The 25,652-nt window shown below is 40.5% G+C and overlaps 1 protein-coding gene across 15 annotated transcripts in view; it reads left to right on the top strand.

Annotated features, from left to right (window-relative positions):
• LOC126253313 (uncharacterized) overlaps positions 1-25,652 on the top strand; it is a 155,547-nt gene that overhangs the window by 45,705 nt on the left and 84,190 nt on the right. For 13 of the 15 annotated variants that reach the window (XR_007545940.1, XM_049954557.1, XM_049954556.1 and 10 more), the window contains exons 3-4: positions 7,019-7,288; positions 13,129-13,305. The exons of 1 other annotated variant lie outside the window; for it this stretch is intronic. Coding sequence is in view for 13 of the 14 variants with exons in the window: in XM_049954557.1 (XP_049810514.1) it covers positions 7,019-7,288; positions 13,129-13,305 (447 nt within the window). In the remaining variant the exon portion in view is untranslated. The remainder of the gene's footprint in view (positions 1-7,018; positions 7,289-13,128; positions 13,306-25,652) is intronic. One more of the 15 variants, XM_049954549.1, reaches the window with a different exon arrangement.

The raw sequence follows: 25,652 nt of genomic DNA, 5'->3' as shown, positions 1-25,652 counted from the left end.
GTGTGGTGACTGATTGAACCCTTCTTAAGTTAATAGGTTTATTATAGTTTCATACTACATTTTCGAAGCTAATCTTATAATTTTTTTTACATGTAGTGTATTTATGTAGTTAATAAGATGTTTCTGAAAACGTTACATTGCTAATGTTTTGGACAGAAGGCGATTTTTTTTTTTAATTCAGTGCATTCTCATAAGCATTAAATGACAAATTCGTTTCTATTCTAAAGTTCCAACGTATTGTCGTTACACAAACATCTTTTCTGAAGCCCTGTACTTCTTCTGAAATTACTGCCCCAGCAATTGTCTACAGTTGTGACTAATCACCTTGCAATAAAGTTTATGTCAAGAGTTTGATAAAATTATTCCTCTATGATTTCCTGTTTCTCTTCCTTCTCATGTCTTAATTGCAGAAATAACGTCAACTATGTGTTAAATGCGATTGGTTTTTTTTAATTTTATTGCCGTTTTCAGGTTGATAATTTGATTTTCCCTTATTAGCGTCATTCAAAGTGGCTATTATTTTTAAATATTGTCTTCAATTTCGATTATTTACAGTCCTGGTGGCAATCTTTATTGACAAAAATTCCTTATGCTTTGCTTTCCTGAAAGATCAATTTCAGTTTCGATTTTTTTCCTCTGTTTTACCCATATTTCAAACTTTGAACGGAATCAGAAGTGCTAATAGCTTATGTCATTACCTCTATATGCATGATTGTCTCCAATTGGGAGTATATTTTGTTATTAACTATTAATTTATAAATTATTGAATGGGAACCTCATGTGTTTCTGATATATTTTTTAATGTCTTCATTTCTAAAGAAGATAAAAGTAAGTTTTAACTGATAAAATGCAGGAAAATCTCTAAATGTCTAACCACTTTCTATTAGATTATTTCACCAAATGTGTCTGCTGTATATGCTACTGGCTCTTTCCCATTGATAAATTTACGTCACCAAATATTAATTAATGATCAGTTTCATTATATTAATAACTTGCTCTTGCGGTTTTTCGCAGTTATTTCAGACTCTTCGCTTTTTCCTTCTTCAGGTCCATAGACTCCTTTGATGTATAGTGGTATTCTACCAATTTTATATCTATTAGTTACAAAACTTTCATTTATAGTCATAAAAATCTACCTTTCATTCCCATTCCTCACCTATAAGAATAAATAGTCCACTAATTGATAGTTGGCTTTGTTCGGCTTCACTGTAAGCTAGTGTGTAATTGCTTAAGCCATTTGCTCCTCTCAGTTTCTTCTTTGTTTCAGTTTTATGTCATAGTTTATATATCTTTTCAAATAAAGATAACCATAAAGTGGTTTGTTACTCACGACTAGTTTCATCAAATTCTAGTCACGTCATCAGTTAACAAACCACTGACTTGAAGAAGATATTAAAATTTGTAATTGAACTATCGTAATACGTGAACTACCAAAGTAATGTAATTGTGATTAGCAAATGAGGTATATGGAATCCTCATTACGTAATATCGTTAAGATGTCTGTAAAGGTAAATAACGGGAGTAATCCATCCTAGTGCACAAAACTGGCTTCACAAAGTACGTAACCGTCATGAATAATATAAGACACAAGTATTAGAGAACTTCGTAGATCTAAAAACACAAATTGACGCTAAAAGAGCTTACTGGATATATGTGTTACGTCACCTCTGGTATAGTGGCCAGAAACACTGGTACAACATAGAACGAGTAAACAGGGTCCGCCCTTTGAACAACACTCAGCAGCAGATGTGCAAAACGTAGGGCAGTTATGTAACGGACCAGAGGCCACAAAAAACTCGATAAGGAATGGCATAACTACACCGACATATAGGTACAGGTAAGCGCTGGAAGACAGGGAAAGCCCTGTACACACAACAAAACTAGATATCAGGTCATAAAGCATAACAGTTAAGAAGCAGACATTACAGTAACTGAAGTCAGCATCACAGTAGCAGGCAAACGTCACTCTTAATTCTACCTGCCCATAAGGGTAAGCTCAAGAGTAGTTCTAAGTCATCTCATTATTTCTACCTCTTCTAAAATAGTGAGCAAATGTTCCTTAATTTCCTTTATGTAAATGTTTATTATTTTTTTGAAATTTTAGTAAATAGTATCCTTCCCCGAGTGTAGGTGTGCGCTGATTGCCGTTCTCGACTTTGTCTTATCAGAATGGGAACAGTCAACAAGTACTATAAGCACCAGCACCATTGAAGGGTTCTGATTCCGACGTTTATGTGTCTAATGTCTATGGGAAATGTGAGTAAAACATTCTTTTCTCTCAATACTTTGCCATTTCCATCAGACATTTTACTCAGATAATGCATCGGAGGTAACTTCTGTGATCAAGAAGCTGTTCAAGATTTACAGTGATAAACTGATCCGAGTTGGTCGTAGCAGACCACTACCTGAGTTACTCATTATTTTTCTAATAATTACTCTGTGGGTATTGTTAAATAACTTCTCACTGTAACCAGCGGTATAGGCAATGTACGGAATGACTCTCATTTCTCTGTTGAACGCTTCATGACTATATGGTACACTATACAACCTATGGAGTAACAACCTGAAAGTACCCAACTTATAAGAGCAGATGCGGCTCGAATAATCGTGGATGACCAAGTCAGTGTGGTCCGTTTTCTGTACTGATCGTATCTGAATTGTGTCCCGAGCAATGTAGCAAGCAAACATAGACAAGCGATTTTCCCTCGATTACCATTCTGCATTTACTCTCTATCTCTCTGTCCCTCCTTCATTCTCCCCCCCCCCCTCTCTCTCTCTCTCTTTCTCTCTAACGTATACACACACAAACAAACATATATCTGTCAAAAATTATGCCTAAAACATGGCAGCAGAGCCTGAAACTAAGTGCCTGCCATGTTATTCCCGTTTCTAAATAGTTAAAAAAGCATGTGGCTAAAAACTACCATCGCAAGCAAATAGCTGACATTCCATTTTTAAGCCTAAATCAGTGGATGTACCACATCGAGCCTGACGACGTCTACAACCGCGGAATACTCATGTTGGCTAAACTACTATGCTAAGCCGGCAACAACACCAAGAAATAGGCAGTCTGAATTACTGCTTCACTGATTCACGGGCATCACGTCAAATTATGTTATGCAAGCCTCACAATATTTCACGTATACAAATAGAAATATATAATATGGCGAGCCACTGCAGCAGCACGTTAGTAATCACCTGAATATTACGAGCGTATGTTTCGTTAAAATATTGTGCAGCTTCCACAACATTATCCGACGAGAAGCCCGTGAACTAATGAAGCAGTCATTACGTCGGGAATGTCTCAAACATCATCTCCTGAACTACAGTCTAGCAGAAGCACCATCAGGCAGACTACCGCGCTGTTCTTTCGCTACTACAATGTTGCTCTTGTACTTGACTATAGGCCATCGAGAATTGGAGAGCGTCAAAGCGGTTGCCGGTCTGCTAGGGCCTAGGACGCCGTCGAAGGTTCTGTTCGTTACAGAGACACTTTTGGAATGCTCAATAAAGCTGGGAGAGTGCTAAGGAGTGCTTCGCCAAACTTGAGGTCTGAGAGAGTTCGTTCGCCGTTTTTATCAGGCATCCCACCATGTCAACACCACAGGTGGACACAAAATAGAAGTTCTGAAACAGCATAAGCATACTTACAAGGAGACGGCACGACCGTGGGGTCGGGGATTTGTCCGCAATTTTGTGTGGTGAAAGAGGACCCCTAACACCTCACGTGGGTAAAATATTAGGACGCACTACTCGGAAAATCCCGAGAAAAATCGATCCAAAGTTTCTTAGGTGCCTTATGAGCATAAAATGTTAATCCATTATCGTGCCGCCGTCTGGCCTACATGGTGAGCGCTCGGACCCTTACGCCAGAGATCTCGGGTTCGATTTCTCCTCCAGTACTTTTTTTTCCTCTGTTGCTTGCAAAATTGCAGCGCATTGTTACAGGAGAATCGTGAAATTAATTCCCGGGAAGATTGTATAAAAATTCATTTTATAATTCACCATCAATTATCGTCACCAAAATTCCGAGACATGATTTAATATGCCCCTCCAAATTGGCAGAAACTCGAAACATTTTCGTAAACGTTAATGGGGCATGTTTTTGTACATATTTATTGCAAACGCCCTGTGATTCTAAAAAATCCGCTTTTATAAGTTGCGCAAGATGTCGCAAAAATTATTGTTTTGTTTGTTTTTACGATAATTACCACTGTGGTTCTTGTTTATAATTATTATATGTATAAAAATTGAATGTGTCCCAATCGACTTTGTTATTATGATTAAAAAGGCAATGTTTCTCCTCATATACTTTACAATGAAAAATGGAAAACCCACCGCCATGAATTGTGTTGTTGGACAAAAAGAAAATAATTTTTATTAAATAATGTAACTAATTTGTTAAAGATAATGTAGGTTTGGAAACTTTCTGAATAATTGGTGGAATAACCGAAGAAAATGAAACAGAAAAAAAAGTGCCACAGGGGGAATCGAACACGAGACCTCTGGCATAAGAATCCGAGCCCTAAACACCGAGGCCAGACGGCCGCTCTGCAGCTTACCTACATTTTATACTCATAAAGCAGCTAAGAAACATTGGAGCGATTTTTCCCGGGATTTCCCGGGTAGTGCGTCCTAATATTTTACCCACGTGAGGTGTTAGGGGTCCTCTTTCACCACACAAAATTGCGGACAAATCCCCGATCCCACGGTCGTGCAGTCTCCTTGTTAGCTGCTTCGGATCACGTTCGGATCTCGTGAAATGGTTTTAAACGGTCCCTAGTAGGTCCACCTGTACACGAGGGCAAACGCGAAAGTCACGCTGCGTGAGCACGTTCGATGGTGATGCAGCCAAACACTGTCCTTAGGAAGGGTTGAGACTCCCCAGAGTGTCAGTGCTGTGAAAGATTGTGAAGGACGGCTTCCTGTTGCTCATAGCACTGCGAACTGCCATGGCTGAAGGCGAAATGTGTGGGAATGAACGCCACAGGGGAAGTGGTGGTTACATTGACGCCCTTTGACCTAACACACTGCGGCCTTTTCGAGCCATTTCTTAGCGGCAACATGTCTGGAATGTTTACCTCGGTCGTTAATAAGAAAAGCACATGTTTTCAATTTTTCCTACCGAAGTGGTGACCTCAATGGCAGAGGCGTCAAGACAAGGGTAGAAATATGGGTAGAACGGGTTGTGACGACCTTCCGATAGTGTGACATGTCCACGGTGTCTTTGGGCGGAATTGTGGTGCAACATGGTGATAATGTGACATCATTAATCAACCCTACACATCACACGAAATTCCGAGGTGTGGCCTTTTTTCCCGCATTTGTTGATACCTGGCTGTTTTAAGTGTCGGCGAGCCAGAGGTTTTCGCCGCAAAGCACCGTGTTTTGCGCCATTACAGAGCAAGATTGTCCGTCGCAATGGGTGAGAATTACGGGGTTTCGGAAAAGTGACCCTATAATTTTGTTGCTTAGTGTAGCTAGTTGGAATTATAGTAGCGCTAGTTTGGTAACTGTGTAAACATATTGCCATTTTTATGCAAAGCGTGTACAAATATATTATAAACAAGGTAGACGCGGCTTATGATGTCATGCATGGTGTGGATGATTTTGTGTATCATCAACATCGACAAGTGCAATGAATATGGATGATACGATACTCTATGGTATTTTGCGGTTTGAATTCACTCAGTTTTTAATTTTTTTTTAGCAGTTGCATTGATTTGATTTTTGTAAGTGATACTGACAATATTATACAAATATATAATGCATTGTTCAAACCACAACTTCTCCCGGATAATTATTTTGTTCAAATGGCACAAGAATTCCACCTGACGTAGTGTAATAATGTTGACTGTAAGCTGTGTTCATATCACTAAAATTACAGATCGTACATCAAAGCTTTTATAATTTTTGTCTTCGATGGACTTAATTATTCTTAGCAAATTGATCATGAAAGGGAACCACAGAATACCACGCGCACACAACACTGACGTATGGTACCAGAAATATTTTTCTCCGTGATTCGTGCCTAGTTTAATTTTGGCCACATACATCAGCAATGAAATCTTGTTCAACAATAAATACCATCAGCACTGTTCTTAGAAAATGCTGTCTGATTCGTTTAATTTTTTCTTTTATAAATAGAGTTTGGTACCACCGGTGCACATTTATTCCTTACACATCGGAATATTGAAAGTTGGCAGTTTCAAGTAATGTAAATTTGCCGCTGTAATAAAAGTTAAGATGGCGGCCAAGGAAAGATAGATGATTTCTTTTTTGATTAAGATTTTCCTTTTCCCAGTAAATCATTTAAATCATTTAAATTGATGCCACCAATAAAAAAATTATTAAATTGTTTTTAAAATTAGATTAACACAAACCCATGCTATTTTCAACTAGAAGTACAGACGAAGTTGCTATATAATCGCAACTAACAATGGCTGCGCTTCTTGCAGCTATGATAAATTATAATTAAAACAGGAAGCCAATTTTCAATAATTAATCATAAATAGTTTTAACGCATTTGGCTCTATTTGTTTTTACCAGCAAATGAATATAAAAGTGCAATAATTTTACATTAAATGTTTTTCATTTAACAGACCTCAAATCGATTCGCGTCTTGAATCGACGATGTATATCAGAAGAAGATGACACAAGGGTACAAAACAAAAGAAAAGAATGACATAGATTAATAAAGAATGTGAGACAAATATTGTCTTTGTTTTACATAATTACCATCTTTTTAAGAATTAATTACATAATTGAATGAATATTATCAACACGTTCATATTCCACTCGTAATAAAAGAAATATATATATATCGTGGATGTTATAATGGGCGACACGTGACAGGTTTGTGATTCCCTACACCAGGCAGTTCAAGGTCATGGTAAGCTGGAGTTGCTATTTATAGATAGCATTTACATTTTACATATGTCTGAGACGCTCATTTCAAGTGTTTCCAGCTGTACTTTCTTCTCATTGGCACACTTAATTTCCGCACATTTCTCTACAGCGCCCACAACTCTACCTGCCAAATCATTTGGACCCGTCACGGCAGATACCACAACTGATCCCACAACTGAAGCAGAAACGGACGTAACGTCGAAAGGAGCCTACGCTTCGCAGCCAGCAGTAAGCGGCGTGAAGCCAAAGATGGGCGGGGCGTCCAATTATTCTCACATAGACCTTGCCATAGAAATATGCCAGAACCTGCACATATTAGATATTCCACAGCCAGAAAGACGTGTGATGGGTATCTTCTGCAGACTTCAATATCGTACAGGTAAGTGCTTTCTGTGTTGCGTGTTAACCGAAGAATGACGCCAAACATACAAGTCTCTGCAAAACCATAGTTTCTGTAGACAGAGCCAATTAATCTTAGAGTTGTGTGTGTGTGGAGGTACGTCCCGTTACAAAATAACTGGTTCTAGATGAATGAAAGGAACATTTCAGTAATGGTTGTTGTCTCCTATATTTTGGTCGCTACTGCAACCTTGTCTGAATCACGTGTACCGTTCGACCAATCCTACGACATCAAGTGGCTTCAACATGTGTGTTAAGCGACTCTTTATTTGGTGTGGAATCATATCGAAAGGAACATTTAAGAAAATTCGAGAACTGATTACTTACTGGCTGATTAAAACGAAAGTCGTAATATCCTCTCTTTAGTTATAAAGGTGCAGTTTCTTTTCTACATATTTATTTTATTTGATGGTCAAGTGAAGGTGGAGAGAGTTACACCCAGAAATGTGGTGATCTGGAATTATGTATTCAATGATACGTCATTAACATCTGACAATTAAACATCAAAATTTGGTTTGGAAATTATTATTATTCTCTTGTCAGAAAAATACATATAAGGCAGTTTATACAATTGTTTACAGATAAACACTGCTTATATAACCTTTGACCTGAATTTGGCCACTTCCAGGTTTTCACTGCTAGAAACATTTGTGCTACTGGTTTAGCTGTCGTGGAGAGCACCGAGTTTACAATCCAGCAAATCGCGAGAATACGCTCGTACTAGAATGCCTAATCTCTATAACAGAGATTTTTAGTTAAATAGAAGTATCCGCATATTTCATTTTCGCGCCAGTCGTGTTTTATCCTGCTTTTTCACCAGCGTGGTGTACGTTGATATTCAGAGAAACTTGATTCTCATGCGTGTCTGCGAGAATTGTGAGAGATTAATTGTCTTTTCCTTCTTAACCTAACGATTGACTCCGCAAATAAAGGCAATTCCTATATCTTTACTGAGTCAGTGCGTTAGTGGCCCTGTTGCATGATGTGTAATATTACTCATTGATTTTGAGTTTTGTCTCAGTCTTGCAAAAGCATTATCGGTGAGGTGGTTGTTCTTGTTGTCTTCAGCCCTGAGACTGGTTTCATGCAGCTCTCCATGCCACTCTATCTTGTGCAACCTTCATCTCCCAGTACATACTGCAACCTACATACTTCTGAATCTGTTTAGGGTATTCATCTCTTGGTCTCCCTCTACAATTTTTACCCTCCACGCTGCCCTCCAATACTATATTGGTGATCTCTTGATGCCTCAGAATGTGCCCCACCAACTGATCCCGTCTCCTAAGCAAGTTGTGCCACAAATTCCTCCCCAGTCCTATTCAGTACCTCCTCATTAGTTACGTGATCTACCCATCTAATCTTCAGCATTCATCTGTAGCACCACATTTCGAAAGCTTCTATTCTCTTCTTGTCTAAACTATTTATCGTCCACGTTTCACTTCCATACATGGCTACACTCCATACAAATACTTTCAGAAACGACTTCCTGACACTTAAATCTATACTCGATGTTAACAAATTCCTCTTCTTCAGAAACGCTTTCTTTGGCATTGACAGTCTACATTTTTATATCTCTCTACTTCGACCATCATCAGTTATTTTGCTCCCCAAATAGCAAAACACATTTACTACTTTACGCCTCTCATTTCCTAATCTTATTCCCGCAACATTACCCGATTTAATTCGACTACATTCCATTATCCTCGTTTTGCTTCTGTTGACGTTCATCTTATATCCTCATTTCAAGAGACTGTCCGCTCCGTTCAGCTGCTCTTCCAGGTCCTTTGATGTCTCTGACAGAATTACAATGTCATGGGCGAACCTCAGAGTCTTTACTTCTTCTCCATGGATTTTAATTCCTACTCCTAATTTTTCTTTTGTTTCCATTACTGCATGCTCAATATACAGATTGAATAACATCGGGGACAGGTTACAACCCTGTCTCACTCCCTTCCCAACCACTGCTTCCCTTTCATGTCCCTCGACTCTTATACCTGCCATCTGGTTTCTGTACAAATTGTAAGTAGCCTATCGCTCCCTGTATTTTACCCCTGCCACCTTCAGAATTGGAAAGAGAGTATTCCAGTCAACATTTTCAAAACCTTTCTCTAAGTTTACAAATGCTAGAAACGTAGGTTTGCATTTCCTTAATCTTTCTTCGAAGGTAAGTCGTAGGGTCAGTATTGCCTCACGTGTTCCAATATTTCTACGGAATCCAGACTGATCTTCCCCGAGGTCGGTTTCTACCAGTTTTTCCATTAGTCTGTAAAGAATTCGTGTTAGTATTTTGAAGCCGTGGCTTAATAAACTTATAGTTCCTTAATTTTCCCATCTGTCAACACCTGCTTTGTTTGGGATTGGAATTATTATATTCTTCTTGAAGTCTGAGGGTATTTCGTCTGTCTTATACATCTTGCTCACTAGATGGTAGAGGTTTGTTCGGCATGGCTCTCCCAAGGCTGTCAGTAGTTCTAATGGAATGTTGTCTACTACCGGGGCCTTGTTTCGACTTACGTCTTTCAGTGCTGTGTCAAGCTCTTCACGCAGTATCATATTTCCCATTTCATCTTCATCTCCATCCTCTTCCATTTCCATAATATTGTCCTCAATAACATCGCCCTTGTATAGATCCTCTATATACTCCTTCCACCTTTCTGCTTTTCGTTCTTTGCTTAGAACTGGGTTTCCATCTGATCTCTTGATAATCATACAAGTGCAAGTGGTTCTCTTTTCTTCAAAGATCTCTTTAATTTTCCTGTTGGCAGTATCTATCTTACTCCTAGTGAGATAAGCCTCTACATCCTTACATTTGTCTTCTAGCCATCCCTGCTTACTTATTTTGCATTTCCTATCGATCTCATTTATGAGACGTTTGTATTCCTTTTTGCCTGCTTCATTTACTGCATTTTTATATTTTCGCCTTTCATCAATTAAATTCAATATATCTTCTGTTACCCAAGGATTTCTAGTAGTCCTCGACTTTTTACCTACTTGATCCTCTGCTACCTTCACTATTTCATCTCTCAAAGCTACCCATTCTTCTTCTACTGTACTTGTTTCCCCTGCATTTGTCAATCGTTCCCTAATGCTCTCCCTGAAGCTCTCTACAACCTCTGGTTCTTTCAGTTTATCCAGGTCCCATCTCCTCAAATTCCCACTTTTTTGCAGTTTCTTCAGTTTTAATCTACAGTTCATAACCAATAGATTGTGGTCAGAGTCCACATCTACCCCTGGAAATGTCTTACAGTTTAAAACCTGGTTCCTGAATCTCTGTCTTACCATTATATAATCTACCTGACACCTTCCAGTATCTCCAGGCTTCTTCCGTGTATACATCCTTCTACGATTCTTCAACTAAGTGTTAACTATGATTAAGATATGCTCTGTGCAAAATTCTACCAGGCGGCTTCCTGTTTCATTCCTTAATCCCATTCCATACTCACTTACTACGTTTCCTTCTCTTCCTTTTCCTACTGTCGGGTTCCAGTCACCCATGACAGTTGAATTTTCGTCTCCATTCACTATCTGAATAATTTCTTTTATCTCATCATACATTTCATCAATCTCAATCTGCGGAGGTAGGTGGCATATGAACTTGTACTACAGTAGTAGGCGTGGGATTCGTATCTATCTTGGCCACAATAATGCGTTCACTATGCTGTTTGTAGTTGCTTACCCGCATTCCTATTTTCCTATTCATTAATAAACCTACTCCTGCATTACCCCTATTTTATTTTGTTTTAATAACTCTGTAGTAACCTGACCAGAAGTCTTGTTCCTCCTGCCACCGAACTTCACTAATTCCCACTATATCTAACATTAACCTATTCATTTCCCTTTTTTAATTTTCTAACCTACCTGCCCGATTAAGGGATCTGACATTCCACGCTCCAATCCGTAGAACGTCAGTTTTCTTTCTCCTGATAACAACTTCCTCGCTCGGAGATGCGAATGGGGGACTATTTTACCTCCGGAATATTTTACCCAAAAGGACGCCATCATCATTTAACCATACAGTAAAGCTGTACGGCTGTAGTTTCCCCTTGCTTTCATTCGTTCGCAGTACTAGCACAGCAAGGCCGTTTTAGTTAGTGTAACAAGGTCACACCAGTCAATCATCCACACTGTTGCCCCTGCAGCTACTGAAAAGGCTGCTGCCCCTCTTCAGGAACCACAAGTTTGTCTGGCTTCTCAACAGATACCCCTCCATTGTGGTTTGCACCTACGGTACGGCTATCTGTATCGCTGAGACACGCAAGCCTCCCTACCAACGGGAAGGTCCCTGGTTCATGGGGAAGTCAGTAAAGTTACAGTGTCATAATAAGTAAAGAGTTACACTGTGGTTCCTTTTTAAGTGTTTAGGATAGTAGTCACAATTATTGGTACTGAAAAAAGGCATTGTGTAGTGAAATGTAAGGAATCGAAATAATAATTTTTTGCGCTGAATTCAGACAGCAAAGTCTGTAAAATTCTGTTGTGTTTCACGTCGTTCGTAGGCCTCTCTTCTTTCGTTTCTACAGTATTAGATGCAAACAAATCCTTGTACAAAGGCAGTTGTTCATTCAGTTTCCACTCTAATGCAAAATTCTTTCTCTAGCAAATGCTTAAAGTGAAGAAACTTGGCTAAGTTCTAGGGCACGCGAGATGACACAACCCGCGAGATGACACAACTTGCGTAGCATCCATATTCGTCAAACGTTTATCTTTCTTCAGCACCGACGTTCCAGAACTGCAATCTGAGATAATCTGGTTCTCCTACCACTGTCACATTTCCTTCAGAAGTATTGCAGGAAACGAAGCGGTTAGTTGAAGAAAATCTGTAATGACAGCCACTTAGTTTCTTCCCCATTACATTTACAATCTTCTTCCAAACTCTTAAATGTGCAGTTCACAGCCAAGTTAGAAAGTTGAGCATGCAATGCAAAAATATCTTCATATTCTTTCGGGCCAGAAATAATTAGTCGAGCGCTAGTGTATTCTATTAGCGCGAATACTCTTTTCGATGGCAGAAAGGAGTGCCGCGGGACATCAGTTCAATATACTTCACATTTGGTGGACTAAGTTGTGACGGAAAAATAGCAGAACATCATTACGACCGTGAAGTTTCTACTCGGTCCTCCGAAGCCATCCATGCAAAGTCACGAAGTTCAGTAGCTAGACAAATCATTATTACATCAGAGAAGATAAACTAGTTTGCCAAGATCGATAATACTATACGTTTTTCTTGATAGCCAATTTCGGTAATCAGTGTTACCATCCTCAGATAACTGAAACAAGTTATCGAGAATAAATATTATTATTGGGATATTGCCAAAGAAGTTTATCTTTAATGCACTGTCACGGATCGTCCCTTGCGGCTCAAAATGAGTAAACTGAAGGAAATCGTGCTTTGACTGTCTGTCAAATATTGCTGAGGATATCTCATTTGATCAGTTTTTGTACTCATGTCCCATTCTAATGTATGTGAAAACGTTTTCTGTTGTCAGCTTTGTCTGTGAAAGAGCCATCACATCTGTAAAATTGCAGGTGTACATTTGTCGTCTGTAGTAGACGATTTGATCTGGTGTTTAAGAATAACCAGACTCAGGTTTTGACTTGTGCATTGCAATCTGCATCATTACTTAATTCTCAGGTGACTTATCCTTAGGCAAGTATACGTAATAATAAATAGTATTGTCTTTCGTCCTGCATAGTCACTGCACCTTGAAGCCTGTTCCTGCAGCTCGATAACGAAGGATCTTAAAAATAGAATAAGGGGGGGGGGGCTATGATCATCGACTCAGGTACTCAGAACTCTAATATTATTTTTGTTGTGTACAGAAAATAAAGCGGTCATGGCCATGGGAGGTACATCAAACACGACGCAGCCTTCGGATCTCAAGGCTCAGCATAGGAGATTTTTCAAACTTAGAGTTTGTCCTCATCTGGAACAAGCAAAGGAACTAAAATTTTTATCAAGCAACTTGCCGAGTTACTGCAAAGATTTAGCTAATGAGGGTAAGTACATTGAGCTAAAAGTTAAACACTTCGATACCAGTGATGTGTACCATGTATTTCTCATCTAAACAGGAATACCTTAGATAAATTGATTCTATTGAAAACTGACAGAGACTACTTAAACAAATCTTAGTAATGCTTTATGCATCCTTATTGATTAGGAGTGCTGTCATGCTGAAAGTGCCCATAAAATAAAGATCTTTATGAGACACTATCTGGGAATAATAGATGGATGACTGCTCAAAAAAAAAAAAAAAAAAGGTTCAAATGGCTCTGAGCTCTATGGGACCTAACTTCTTAGGTCATCAGTCCCCTAGAACTTAGAACTACTTAAACCTAACTAACCTAAGGACATCACAAACATCCATGCCCGAGGCAGGATTCGAACCTGCGACCGTAGCGGTCGCGCGGTTCCAGACTGAAGCGCACAGAACAGCTCGGCCATTCCGGCCGGCTGAATGCTCACGGATGAGTCGAAATGTGACACTTACACAGACTGACAGGTAAATGATAGCATTCAATGGAGATATGAGGTCTCCCTTCGAAAGTTATCAGTAGGGAAGCGATCTTGTCTTCTTAGGACTGTTATGTAAAGAAGGAATCCGATCTGAATTGAGATAAATGTGCGCATATCTGTGACGTGGTTTACCTCTGCTCAAGATGTCAAAGTGTTCGGACCTTGCGGGGTACGGCCGATATTTTAGCATGGATGAAAGAATGTTGGAAGTATTCGACTGGGGGGGGGGGGGGGACAGGCAAAGTCTACAGGCTATAGGGCAGCCACAGCCACTTGTGTAATGGCACCTTGCCACACGGTCTTTAGCTCATTGCACGCTAACAATTAAATTAGAAACGTAACTGCTTCTACTACCTTTAAGTAAGTATAATGGAAAACTTAAGGACGGAATAGGTTAACCACTTAGTGGGAATGAATAGAATTGTGGGATCTCGTTTTCATAGGAAAAGTGTTCTCTGAAGTCTTTACGTCAAATGGCATGAGGTCGGCGTGACTATAGCGACAAATTTGGCTGGTCTTGCGACACGAAGCTATTTAAGTGTCGGGAAAAGACGATGTATGTTAATCAACGAGCGTTACGGTGCAGTGTGGTGGTGTGTTTCTTTACGTCGTGGCCCGGAGATAGCATCTGGATACCCTTAGGTGGGGAAGAATCATGGGGAAACTGGAGGACGGACAAAGTGTGATTAGCCCAGGAATTTGCTGTTGCTGACAGCAGTGTTTCACATGCATTGGGAGCATTCCTGACTACAGTCACTGCTGCTCGAAGGATAGCAGGTTTAGAGCACGGTCAGCTCAGTAGCAGATAGCCGCTACACTGTGCAACAGACGAGAAGAGACGTGTGTCAAATAGCGGGTACAGTGGCAACCACATTTAACGCGACTGACAGGCACAGGTCTCATGATCGGTAGTGACGGGCGAGCGCAAGGGGTGTTCTCTTTGACCACTTCGCTGTGTTCTGCAGATAACTGCACATCGGCGTCAGCGTTCGTGGCAGTGTGAATATATAAGAACTGGACTAACGAGGACTCGGGTGGCGGGATATTCTTGTGTGAGACCAGATTCAGTTTAACTAATGATTGTCGACGTACCCTCAGACGGCGAGACGTCAGATAAGGCAATGCAACCAGGAAAATTGCCGAACATGATCGTTTTTATGATCGAGGATACATTTTGTGAGGAATGAAAATGTTGCATGGAAGTACTAACCTCCAAATCTTTGGACATGGTACCTTCACCGATCAATGTGAACTGCACTCCTTTCGGATGTATGTCCCATGAAAACTATATCCTGCCCCATTTAACGAACAGGGGATCACCGTAAATAGCAGTGGCTTCTATGTAGCTACTGCCTTTGAAGAAAAGAATAATTCGTTTTCGTCTTATTGCGTATTCCCTTTAGTTACCTAAATTGCGAAAGAGTTAAGTGATAACAAGCGAAAAGTATTGGTTATTATCAGAAGTGTGGCAGAAAACAAAGACTACGTAGAACTAAAATGTCTCGTGTAGACTAAATTCTCTACAGAAAATTTCACGGATACTGAAGGAATTTTTCACTCCAGAGAAACAGGTGTTTACTAGATATATGAAAATGTGAAAAATTTTAAAGTTCATACAAATTGCGCTCATACTCTGATTAGGAGGTTATTAGACTGTATTGCAGGGTAAGTAAACGAAAGACTGCCATATATTGATCAAAAAATGACTTAGTAAATGCAATAGGTCTACTAAAGAGACGGCTTACATTAGGCTTGTCCGACCTGTTCTAGGTTACCTCTGTTTGGCGTGTGGTCAACATCGGATATGAATGAAGGGGACATCGAAAAAGTCCAGAGAAGGGCAGTTCCTTTTGTGTTGTTGCGAAGTAGGGGAGATAGTACCACGTATATAACACACGAATTAGGCCGGCAATCATTAAAGCAAAGGCGATTCACGTTGCGGCCTCATCTTTCCCATACAGTTTCAATCATCAGCTTTCTCCTCAGAGTGTGAAAATATTTTATTACCACCTACCTTCATGCGAAGAAATGATGATCATAATTAAATAAGAGAAATCAGCCCTGTGACGTAAAGATTTAATTAGTCGTTTTACCCGCTATCAGTTCGAGGATAGAATGATAGAGAAATAGCTTGAATGTGGTTCGATGAACAATCTGCCAGGCACATAATTGAGAACTGCAGAGTAATCATGTAGATGCAGATGAATGCTTCTACGAAGAATCAAAGAGCCCCACAAATGACAGCAAATGAAACGCAGTAATTTAATACAAATGTACGACAACAACTAAAAAAAAATGGTTCAAATGGTTCTGAGCACTATTGGACTCAACTGCTGAGGTCATTAGTCCCCTAGAACTTAGAACTAGTTAAATCTAACTAACCTAATGACACACAAACATCCATGCCCGAGGCAGGATTCGAACCTGCGACCGTAGCGGTCTCGCGGTTCCAGGCTGCAGCGCCTTTAACCGCACGGCCACTTCGGCCGGCGACAACAACTAAAGTACAGATTCTTTAGTAGGACACATACTTCACTCTTAATGCCCTGTCATCCACAGATCAGTGTTGTTATACTTTACATAACTGAAGATTACTCTACCAGTTACGAGAATAGTGTTGTGACATGGAAATTCGATATCTTCAGAAGTTAAAAATGGAAGATCCAGCATTCAGGCACACAAATCTGGAAATTTGCGGGGAAGTTCCTATGGGACCAAACTGCTGAGGTCATCGGTCCCTAGGTTTACACACTATTTAATCTATCTTAATCTAACTTACGCTAAGGACAACACACACACCCATGGACGCGGGAGGACTCGAACCTCCGACGGAGGAATGTCGTAACTAAACTGGAATCAAAGTCTGTACTATAGCTAGAGGGCCTCCGCCCAGTTTTTAGAGCTTTTCTACGAACCATACCGTGCTTGGCACCGCACCCATGTCACATGCGCGGGATGCCTAAAAGAGGCAACAGCAGAGAGGCGAAATTCTTTGTCAAACCGACTCGGTTCCTACAGCAAAAATTATGCCTCCCCGCTACATTTCGTCTCTCTGCCCGCATCTCGTGGTCGTGCGGTAGCGTTCTCGCTTCCCACGCCCGGGTTCCCGGGTTCGATTCCTGGCGGGGTCAGGGAATTTCTCTCCCTCGTGATGGCTGGGTGTTGTGTGCTGTCCTTAGGTTAGTTAGGTTTAAGTAGTTCTAAGTTCTAGGGGACTTATGATCACAGCAGTTGAGTCCCATAGTGCTCAGAGCCATTTGAACCATTTCGTCTCTCTCTCTCTCTCTCTCTCTATCACACACACACACACAAAGACACACATAGTCTTTCATAACTGCTACAAGTTAAGAATATTTTCAGTCATCTTTAAGGAAAAGACAGTATTCAAGACATAAAACGAAATGATGGTTTTTAACATCGGAAGTAGTAGGAATGACAATGGTTTCCGAAGTTGAAGATTTCCGAGATAACACAGAATTTATTTACTTCTTTTATTCGATGATACTTGACAATCAGAAGCGATCATATTAATAAATGTTTTCCTGTACGTGATGGTGGTACAATGAGAGTCCGTTGGCACGAAAATACATCCAAAAGCCTCTCTGTACACTAATCAGAGATAGTGTACCGACAATCTGACTTGTGAATGTATTTTAGTGCCAGTGGCCCATTGTTCCCATGTAAGCAATGTATTATAACATTGATTTATAACGATGTATGTGAAGGACGTTAACATTGTTAATACTTCACGTAATTTACCCCATTTTACGAAGTACAGAGCTTCCCACTCGAGTGATGTTACTGTATTTCTACAGTGACGTGGTCTGTTTTTGACGACAACATGTAAACGTGCAGGAGGAGTTTGAAATATGACATGTGCTGAAGAAAAATGTAAGTGATGTTCTCGTGTCCTAACATAGGATAGAAGGAACACAGGGGGTTTGAGGTCAGACTGCAGCTTCTGAGTTGTGAAGAGCAAATGCAGAAAGACGAATTCCAGTGAAGGCAGGCTGAAATTCATCTATTTCAGTAGAAATGCTTTAACCTATTGACATGCACCGTTAAAAATTTGTTTTTCTGCAAACCAATGACAACATTGGGGCTCTTTCTCCTTCTACGCCGCGCGATTAGCCGAGCGGTCTGAGGCGCTGCAGTCGTGGACTGCGCGGCTGGTTCCGGCGGAGGTTCGAGTCCTCCATCGGCCATGGGTGTGTGTGTTTGTCCTTGGCATAATTTAGGTTAAATAGTGTGCAAGCTTAGGGACTGATGACCTCAGCAGTTAAGTCCCATAAGATTTCACACACATTTGAACATTTCTCCTTCTACAGTGTGCGGGCCACGCCGCTGCGTGCCGAGATTGCAGCTTCCGCCACTCCTAACGCTTTGATTGTACAATAAGATTTGATAATTTGGAGAATGAGATTTTCACTCTGCAGCGGAGTGTGCGCTGATATGAAACTTCCTGGCAGATTAAAACTGTGTGTCCGACCCAGACTCGAACTCGGGACCTTTGCCTTTCGCGGGCTTCTGTAAAGCTGTGGGTAGCGGCCGTGAGTCGTGCTTCGGTAGCTCAGTTGGTAGAGCACTTGCCCGCGAAAGGCAAAGGTCCAGAGTTCGAGTCTCGGTCGGGCACACAGTTTTAATCTGCCAGGAAGTTTCATTTGATAACTTGTTTTAAAATCTTTCGGATTTTGGTATCTATCATAGCACTGCTTGTTCTTCTTCTTACACTGTTTCTTATAATCTCTGGCATATTGGTACATCTGTCTCATTTTCTCTTTCAATTTGAGTACATGATCATTGTAATTGGAAGTAACACCAACGGAAATTCTATGCAAAATACCTGGTATGTTACATTCCATACCGAGAAATAACTCATGTGGGCTATAGTACGTAGCTCTACGGGTCGTTGCATTGTACAGGAATACCGCAAAGGGAGCCACTCGAACCAATTTGATTGAGCGCCATTGATACAGATTCTCAAGAATTCTGTTATAGTTCGGTTTAATGATTCCAAGGCTACCTTTGACTGGAAATGGCAACAAGAGTGATAAGAGTCTTCATGCTCTCCGTAGTGTGTCGCCGGCCACGGTGGCCGAGCGATTCTAGGCGCTACAGTTTGGAACCACGCGACTGCGACGGTCGCAAGTTCGAATCCTGCCTCGGGCATAGATGTGTGTGATGTCCTTAGGTCAGTTAGGTTTAAGTAGTTCTAAGTTCTAGGGGACTGATGACCTCAGAAGTTAAGTCCTATAGTGCTCAGAGCCATTTGTACCATTTTTTGTAGTGTGTCACTCAAAAACCCTGCTGCCGGCCAGGGTGGTCGAGAGGTTCTAGGCGCTACAGTTTGGAACCACGCGACCGCGATGGTCGCAAGTTCGAATCCTGCCTCGAGCATAGATGTGTGTAATGTCCTTAGGTAGTAAGTAGTTCTAAGTTCTAGGGGACTGATGACCTCAGAAGTTAAGTCCCATAGTGCTCAGAATAATTTTAACCATTTTTTGAAAAAACTGCTACCATTGTCACTGAGAATTACGGAGGGCATCCGAAATCTCAGAATTATTCTTTCCATCAGGACAGGAGCTACTGTATTTGTATCCTCCTTTTCTATTAGTTCTAATACAAAGAAGTTTGTTAGAGCATCCTGGAATGAGAGTATACGTCTTTTTTTTGTGTACATAGTTCCGCGTAGTCAGCACGTACACAACTTTCCCACTAGAGCGCGCCCCACTAAGCACTACAGTGCAGGCGCAGCGCTCGTCCGTCTCCGCACTACGAGATGGCGCTGCCATAGAGACAGACCAAACTCTGCTTCCGCCGATCCGCGTATTAATATGTAACGCAGCCAATGAAATTGCTGCTAACGTAAAACCTTTTCTCCTCACGGATCGCACTGGTGCAGTGATACATGAACGCGCGAGGTATTATAACGAGTGTACAGACTTCCGATTGGTCAGTCTGCCTTTGTCTGCACCAGTCTGTACCAGTCTGCATTAGTCCCTACCAGTTGGTATGACTTCTGCATTTGTCTGTACCAGTCTATAGTCAAGTTTCAGTCTGCACCTAATAAAATTACCATATTCCTGTACATAGCCATGAAGATAAATGTATAGACACTTTTGTCAAGTAACAAAGATATATGTGAGAATAAGATTAACGTACCAGTACCAAAGGAACTTCAGATTGTCAATTGTAAATAGCATCGAGAACCAATTTAAGTAATGTTTATGCTTGTTATTATTTTAATAAATGTGTGTGAAAATTAATCAAGTTCTGTTTAAAGTTGGTCACCATCAATCTGCTACTCTAAGCGTGGAAGTGGCATTTCTATCGTCTGACCTAACGGCAGAAGATAAACACGCCACGATAAGACCACGAGACATATTGCTGACACTCGCCTACTTCGTTAGAGCGACAAGTCAAATAACCTGATGGTGTGTGTACTGAAGGTCTTACAGTACGCACACCACACTGTTATACCTGTCTGTTTTCGTCAGTAGACCGACGATGTTAGTATCATACCTATCAAGCACTCCTTCTGGTCGTGGTGGTATTACCAACAGGATTTTTGTCTTATTTTGCGCTACTTTGTTAGACTTACAACCAGGAAGTTTTCTGATGTAGTCTTTAATATCCTTCTATTTCTTCATACCAGATCGTTTCGTGTTTACTAATTATTAGGATCCCTTGATTACCACATGTGGGTGCATCATGGAATTCCCGCATAATTTCTGGCTTTTCTTTGTCAGTTATCTCCTGCTATTCGTCTTGCACTTCTTCACTTTCATTTGCCAGTGTTTCAGTATCAACTGATTAAGCTTCCCTTACCCTCGGCAATGCATCTGCTATAAAGTTGTTCTCGATTCTTTTTATTATTAAAATTTCTTAGTCATACTCCTCTCATTTCAATGTGAACTTCATTAAGCGCGAGGACGTATCTCCTACATTACTAATTCACTACCCACCATCCACAGGGCTCCCTTGGAGTAATCAATAATAAGTAAACTGGCGTAGGGAATATCTAGTTCCAGTCGTACTAGGTGAATCTCACGGTTCGTTGTTGATTTCTGATCTATTCCAGGATCTAAATCTGCCATCCCATATATACAGGGTAGTCCATTGATAGTGACCGGGCCAAATATCTGAAGAAAAAACTACAAGAAACGAAACTCGTCTAGCTTGAAGGGGGAAACCAGATGGCGCTATCGTTGGCCTGCTAGATGGCGCTGCCATAGGTCAAACGGATATCAACTGCGTTTTATTAAAATAGGAAACCCTATTTTTATTACATATTCGTGTACTGCGTAAAGAAATATGAATGTTTTAGTTGGAAAAACTTTTTCTCTTTGTAATAGATGGCGCTGTAATAGTCACTAACGTATAAGTACGTGGTATCACGTAACATTCCGCCAGTGCGGACGGTATTTGCTTCGTGATACACTACCCGTGTTAAAATGACCGTTTACCAATTGCGGAAAAGGTCTATATCGTGTTGATGTATGGCTATTGTGATCGAAATGCCCAACGGGCGTGTGCTATGTGTGCTGCTCGGTATCCTGGACGACATCATCCAAGTGTCCGGACCGTGCAATGTATGCTGATTTCCTATGTAACGTTCTACCGATGTTGCTACAAGATGTTTCACTGCATGACAGAATGGCGATGTACTTCCAACATGATGGATGTCCGGCACATAGGTCGCTTGCGGTTGACGCGGTATTGAATAGCATAGTTCATGACAGGTGGATTGGTCGTCGATGCACCATACCATGGCCCGCACGGTCACCGGATTTCTTTCTGTGGGGAAAGTTGATGGATTTTTGGTATCGTGAACCACCTAAAATGCCTGACAACATGCGTCAGCGCATTGTCAATGCATGTGCGAACATTACGGAAGGCGAACTACTCGCTGTTGAGAGGAGTGTCACACGTATTGGCAAATGCATTGTGGTTGACGGACATCATTCTGAGCATTTATTGCATTAATGTGGCATTTACTGGTTATCACGCTGTAACAGCATGCGTTCTCAGAAATGATAGGTTCACAAGGGTATATGTATCACATTGGAACAACCGAAATATAATGTTCAAAAGTACCTACACACTGTATTTTAATTTAAAAAAACCTACCTGTTACCAACTGTTCGTCTAAAATTGTGAGCCATATGTTTGTGACTATTACAGCGTGATCTATCACAAAGCGAAAAATGTGATCCAACTGAAACATTCATATTTCTTTACGTACTACACGAATATATAATAAAAATGGGGTTTCCTATTCAAAAAAACACAGTTGATATCCGTTTGATCTATGGCAGCTCCATCTAGTGGACCAAGCATAGCGCCATCTGGTTTTCCCCTTCAATCTAGACCAGTTTCGTTCTTTGTAGTTTTTTCGTTTGACGCTTATTTCGTGAGATATTTGGCCCGGTCACGATCAATGGACCACCCTGTGTATATATATATATATATATATATATATATATATATATATATATATATATATATATATATATATGACTGGATTTTGATACCTTTGTCTTTGTATTTCCGAACTGATTTTTAATTTCACGGTCGAATTTGAATATTCCCAGGTCAGCACTAGGCGACTGTAATCTTATGCCATTCTTTCGTTTCCCTGTTTATTATTTTTCACAGAATGCCCTGCATTCTCGGTACAGTCTTTAGCCATGTGCTGTGGCCTTGACATTCAAAACACATAACTGGTTTCGCTTACTTATAAGGACCACAGTGTCTCAAGAAATTGAAACTTCGACAGCTGACTGTCTTAGGCGTCTCTGACTCTCGACATGCTTGAGCTGAGTCTACATTGAGAATTAATGTCTCAAGCTGGATGTCTTGGCTCAAGCCCCCTGATTCAAAATAGCATTTACACTTAACACTACTTCTGCAATCCTTACACATATGCTCTACATGTCCACATGAGAACTGCTTAAGGGAGACCTTCCTCATCTTGCCCTGGTAACTTTTATAAAAAAATCCTTTTTCCTTAGTGGACAAAACTGCTGTCTCTTTCGTCAGAGGCACTTCAACCGCGTCAGTGAGGGAGATCTATTGGCCTCTTGCACAAATGAGTGTCTGTATGTCCTCATTAGAGATGCTCTGAATGATTACTACTCTGCTTAATTTTCGTACGAATGACAAAGATCTCTCCAGTTCTATGCTGGCGCCGGCCAGGGTGGCCGAGCGGTTCTAAGCGCTACAGTCTGGAACTGCGCGACCACTGCGGTCGCAGGTTCGAATCCTGCCTCGGGCATGGATGTGTGTGATGTCGTTAGGTTAGTTAGGTTTAAGTAGTTCTAAGTTCTAGTGGACTGATGACCTAAGAAGTTAAGTCCCATAGTGCTCAGAACCACTATGGTGGCATTGCAGCAAGAACACTTCCACAAAACTGATGCTGAAATGTATCTACTTTATTGGCCCAATAGCAATCGATTATCCTTTTAATTTCCTACTAGAAAACGTATTACGAGCTTATTAATTCAATGTACGCTTACATGCGTACTTTTTAACAACATATTTCATACTTCTTCGCATGCACGAGCAGTTTCCTTTATGCAGGAACCTGAATACAACTTTTAGGGATTTTAACGATATTGGATGGTCAGATCACGCGCTAATTCGAAAGTTTTGATCACATTATTAATAAATTCATTTAATGCAGATTTTTACCGTCAGAATCCTGGGAAATGTGTTTAGCGGCAACAGTGATACAAACCTTAGGTACTACTGCTCCATCATCTACAACTGCATCGTAGTAGAAAACCATAACTTACTTTCACCTGCTGACGCGTTGAGCAGAGGCGAAACGAGTCTCTGCTGAAGGCGCAGCGCTCTGCCCAGGAGGTCAGTGAGCACCAGCTATCTTCTATTTGGCTCACACTGAAAACTGAGATGCCCAATGTTCCTGTGGTAGAGACACTTATTTAGGACTCACCATCGAAGCAACTTTCATCGTTACCATCATTCCCTTTCACATATTAGGTATCACAGTCACCTGTTCTAATCTGTCATCCATGTCATCCATGCACTTCTTATAAGGTCTGTCTAGTTCTCCCTTTCCAGTTGCCAGTAGTTCATTAAATTTTTGGCAATCTATTTTCTCTCCTTCAAAAAACCTCAACCCTCCATTTAATCCCATTGTGTTAAATCATGTCAGTAACTGAAAAGATTTTTGAATCCACTCAAATTGTCGCATTCCTTATTTTCTCCAATTCATTACAGCCTCTTACGCATTATATGAACTTCATCACTGCTGCCTGTATACGTGATTTTCTTCGTTTGTCACCGCCCATTATTCGGAATCATAGACAAATGAAAGTGCAGCCACACATTCATGCAATTTACTATTGTATCATTTCTTCTTCTCAAAGATCTTCCCATTGCCCCGGAAATAACTTGAAATTGATGTACAGTTTTCTGAATGTCTTTGTTAAGTTGAAACTAGATAACTGAAGTGGCGTATTTGCTCAAAACCCTTTTCATTTATTATTATTTTCGATCTGACTGGATTCTTTCCTTTTAAATTTTTATCTTTGTCTTAGTTGTAGTTTTACTTAAACTGTTGTATATTTCGTTTTGGATCAACCTGTATACTGTCCTTTGTAAGTACCTTCCGTTTCCTTTATTATTATCTGTCAGTATATAACGGAGTATTTAATGGTATATTACATATTGCTTTAATTAAATCCTATTTTAATTAATAATATGTGGGCTGATTGATAGAATCCTTCTCAAGCTCATACAGTTATTATACTTTCATCGTACATTTTCGAAGCTAAACTTATAATTATTTTTGTATCTACATCTAGAGTCTGTACAAAATTAATAAGGTGTTTACGAAACTCTTATATTGCTAACGTTTCGAAAAGAAGGTGATTTTTTTTTTAAATTCAGTGCATTCTCATAAACATTAAATGACAAATTCGATTCTCTTCTAAAGCCACAACGTATTATCGTTACACAAACATCTTTTGCTAACGCACTGTAGTTCTTCTGAAATTATTGCCCCAACAGTTTTCCGCAACTGTTACCATCCCTTTGCAATAAATTTTATGTAAAGTATTTAATAAAATTATTTCTCTATGATTTTCTCCCCCCATGAACCATGGATCTTGAAGTTGGTGGGGAGGTTTGCGTGCCTCAACGATACAGATAGCCGTACCGTAGGTGCAACCACAAACGAGGGGCATCTGTTGAGAGGCCAGACAAACGTGTGGTTCCTTAAGAGGGGCACGAGCTTTTTCAGTAGTTGCAGGGGCAACAGTCTGGACGATTGACTGCTCTGGCCTTGTAACACTAACCAAAACGGCCTTGCTGTTCTGGTACGGCGAACGGCTGAAAGCAAGGGGAAACTACAGCCGTAATTTTCCCGAGGGCATGCACCTTTACTGTATGATTAAATGACGATGGCGTCCTCTTGGATAAAATATTCTGGAGGTAAAACAGTCCCCCATTCGGATCTCCAGGTGGGGACTACTCAAGAGGACGTCGATATCAGGAGAAAGATAACTGGCGTTCTACCGATCGGAGCGTGGAATGTCAGATCCCTTAATCTGGCAGGTAGGTTAGAAAATTTAAATAGGGAAATGGATAGGTTAAAGTTAGATATAGTGGAAATTAGTTAAGTACGGTGGCAGGAGGAACAAGACTATTGGTCAGGTGAATACAGGGTTATAAATACAAACTCAAAAAGGGGTAATGCATTAGTAGGTCTAATAATGAATAAAAAATAGGAATGCGGGTAAGCTACTACAAACAGCATAGTGAACGCACTATTGTGACCAAGATAGACACGAAGCCCACGCCT

The sequence above is a fragment of the Schistocerca nitens genome, chromosome 4 (assembly GCF_023898315.1).
Source record: "Schistocerca nitens isolate TAMUIC-IGC-003100 chromosome 4, iqSchNite1.1, whole genome shotgun sequence".
NCBI lineage: Eukaryota > Metazoa > Arthropoda > Insecta > Orthoptera > Acrididae > Schistocerca > Schistocerca nitens.
The sequence above is the reverse complement of the archived record's forward strand: the minus strand, read 5'-3'. Positions and strand labels throughout refer to the sequence as shown.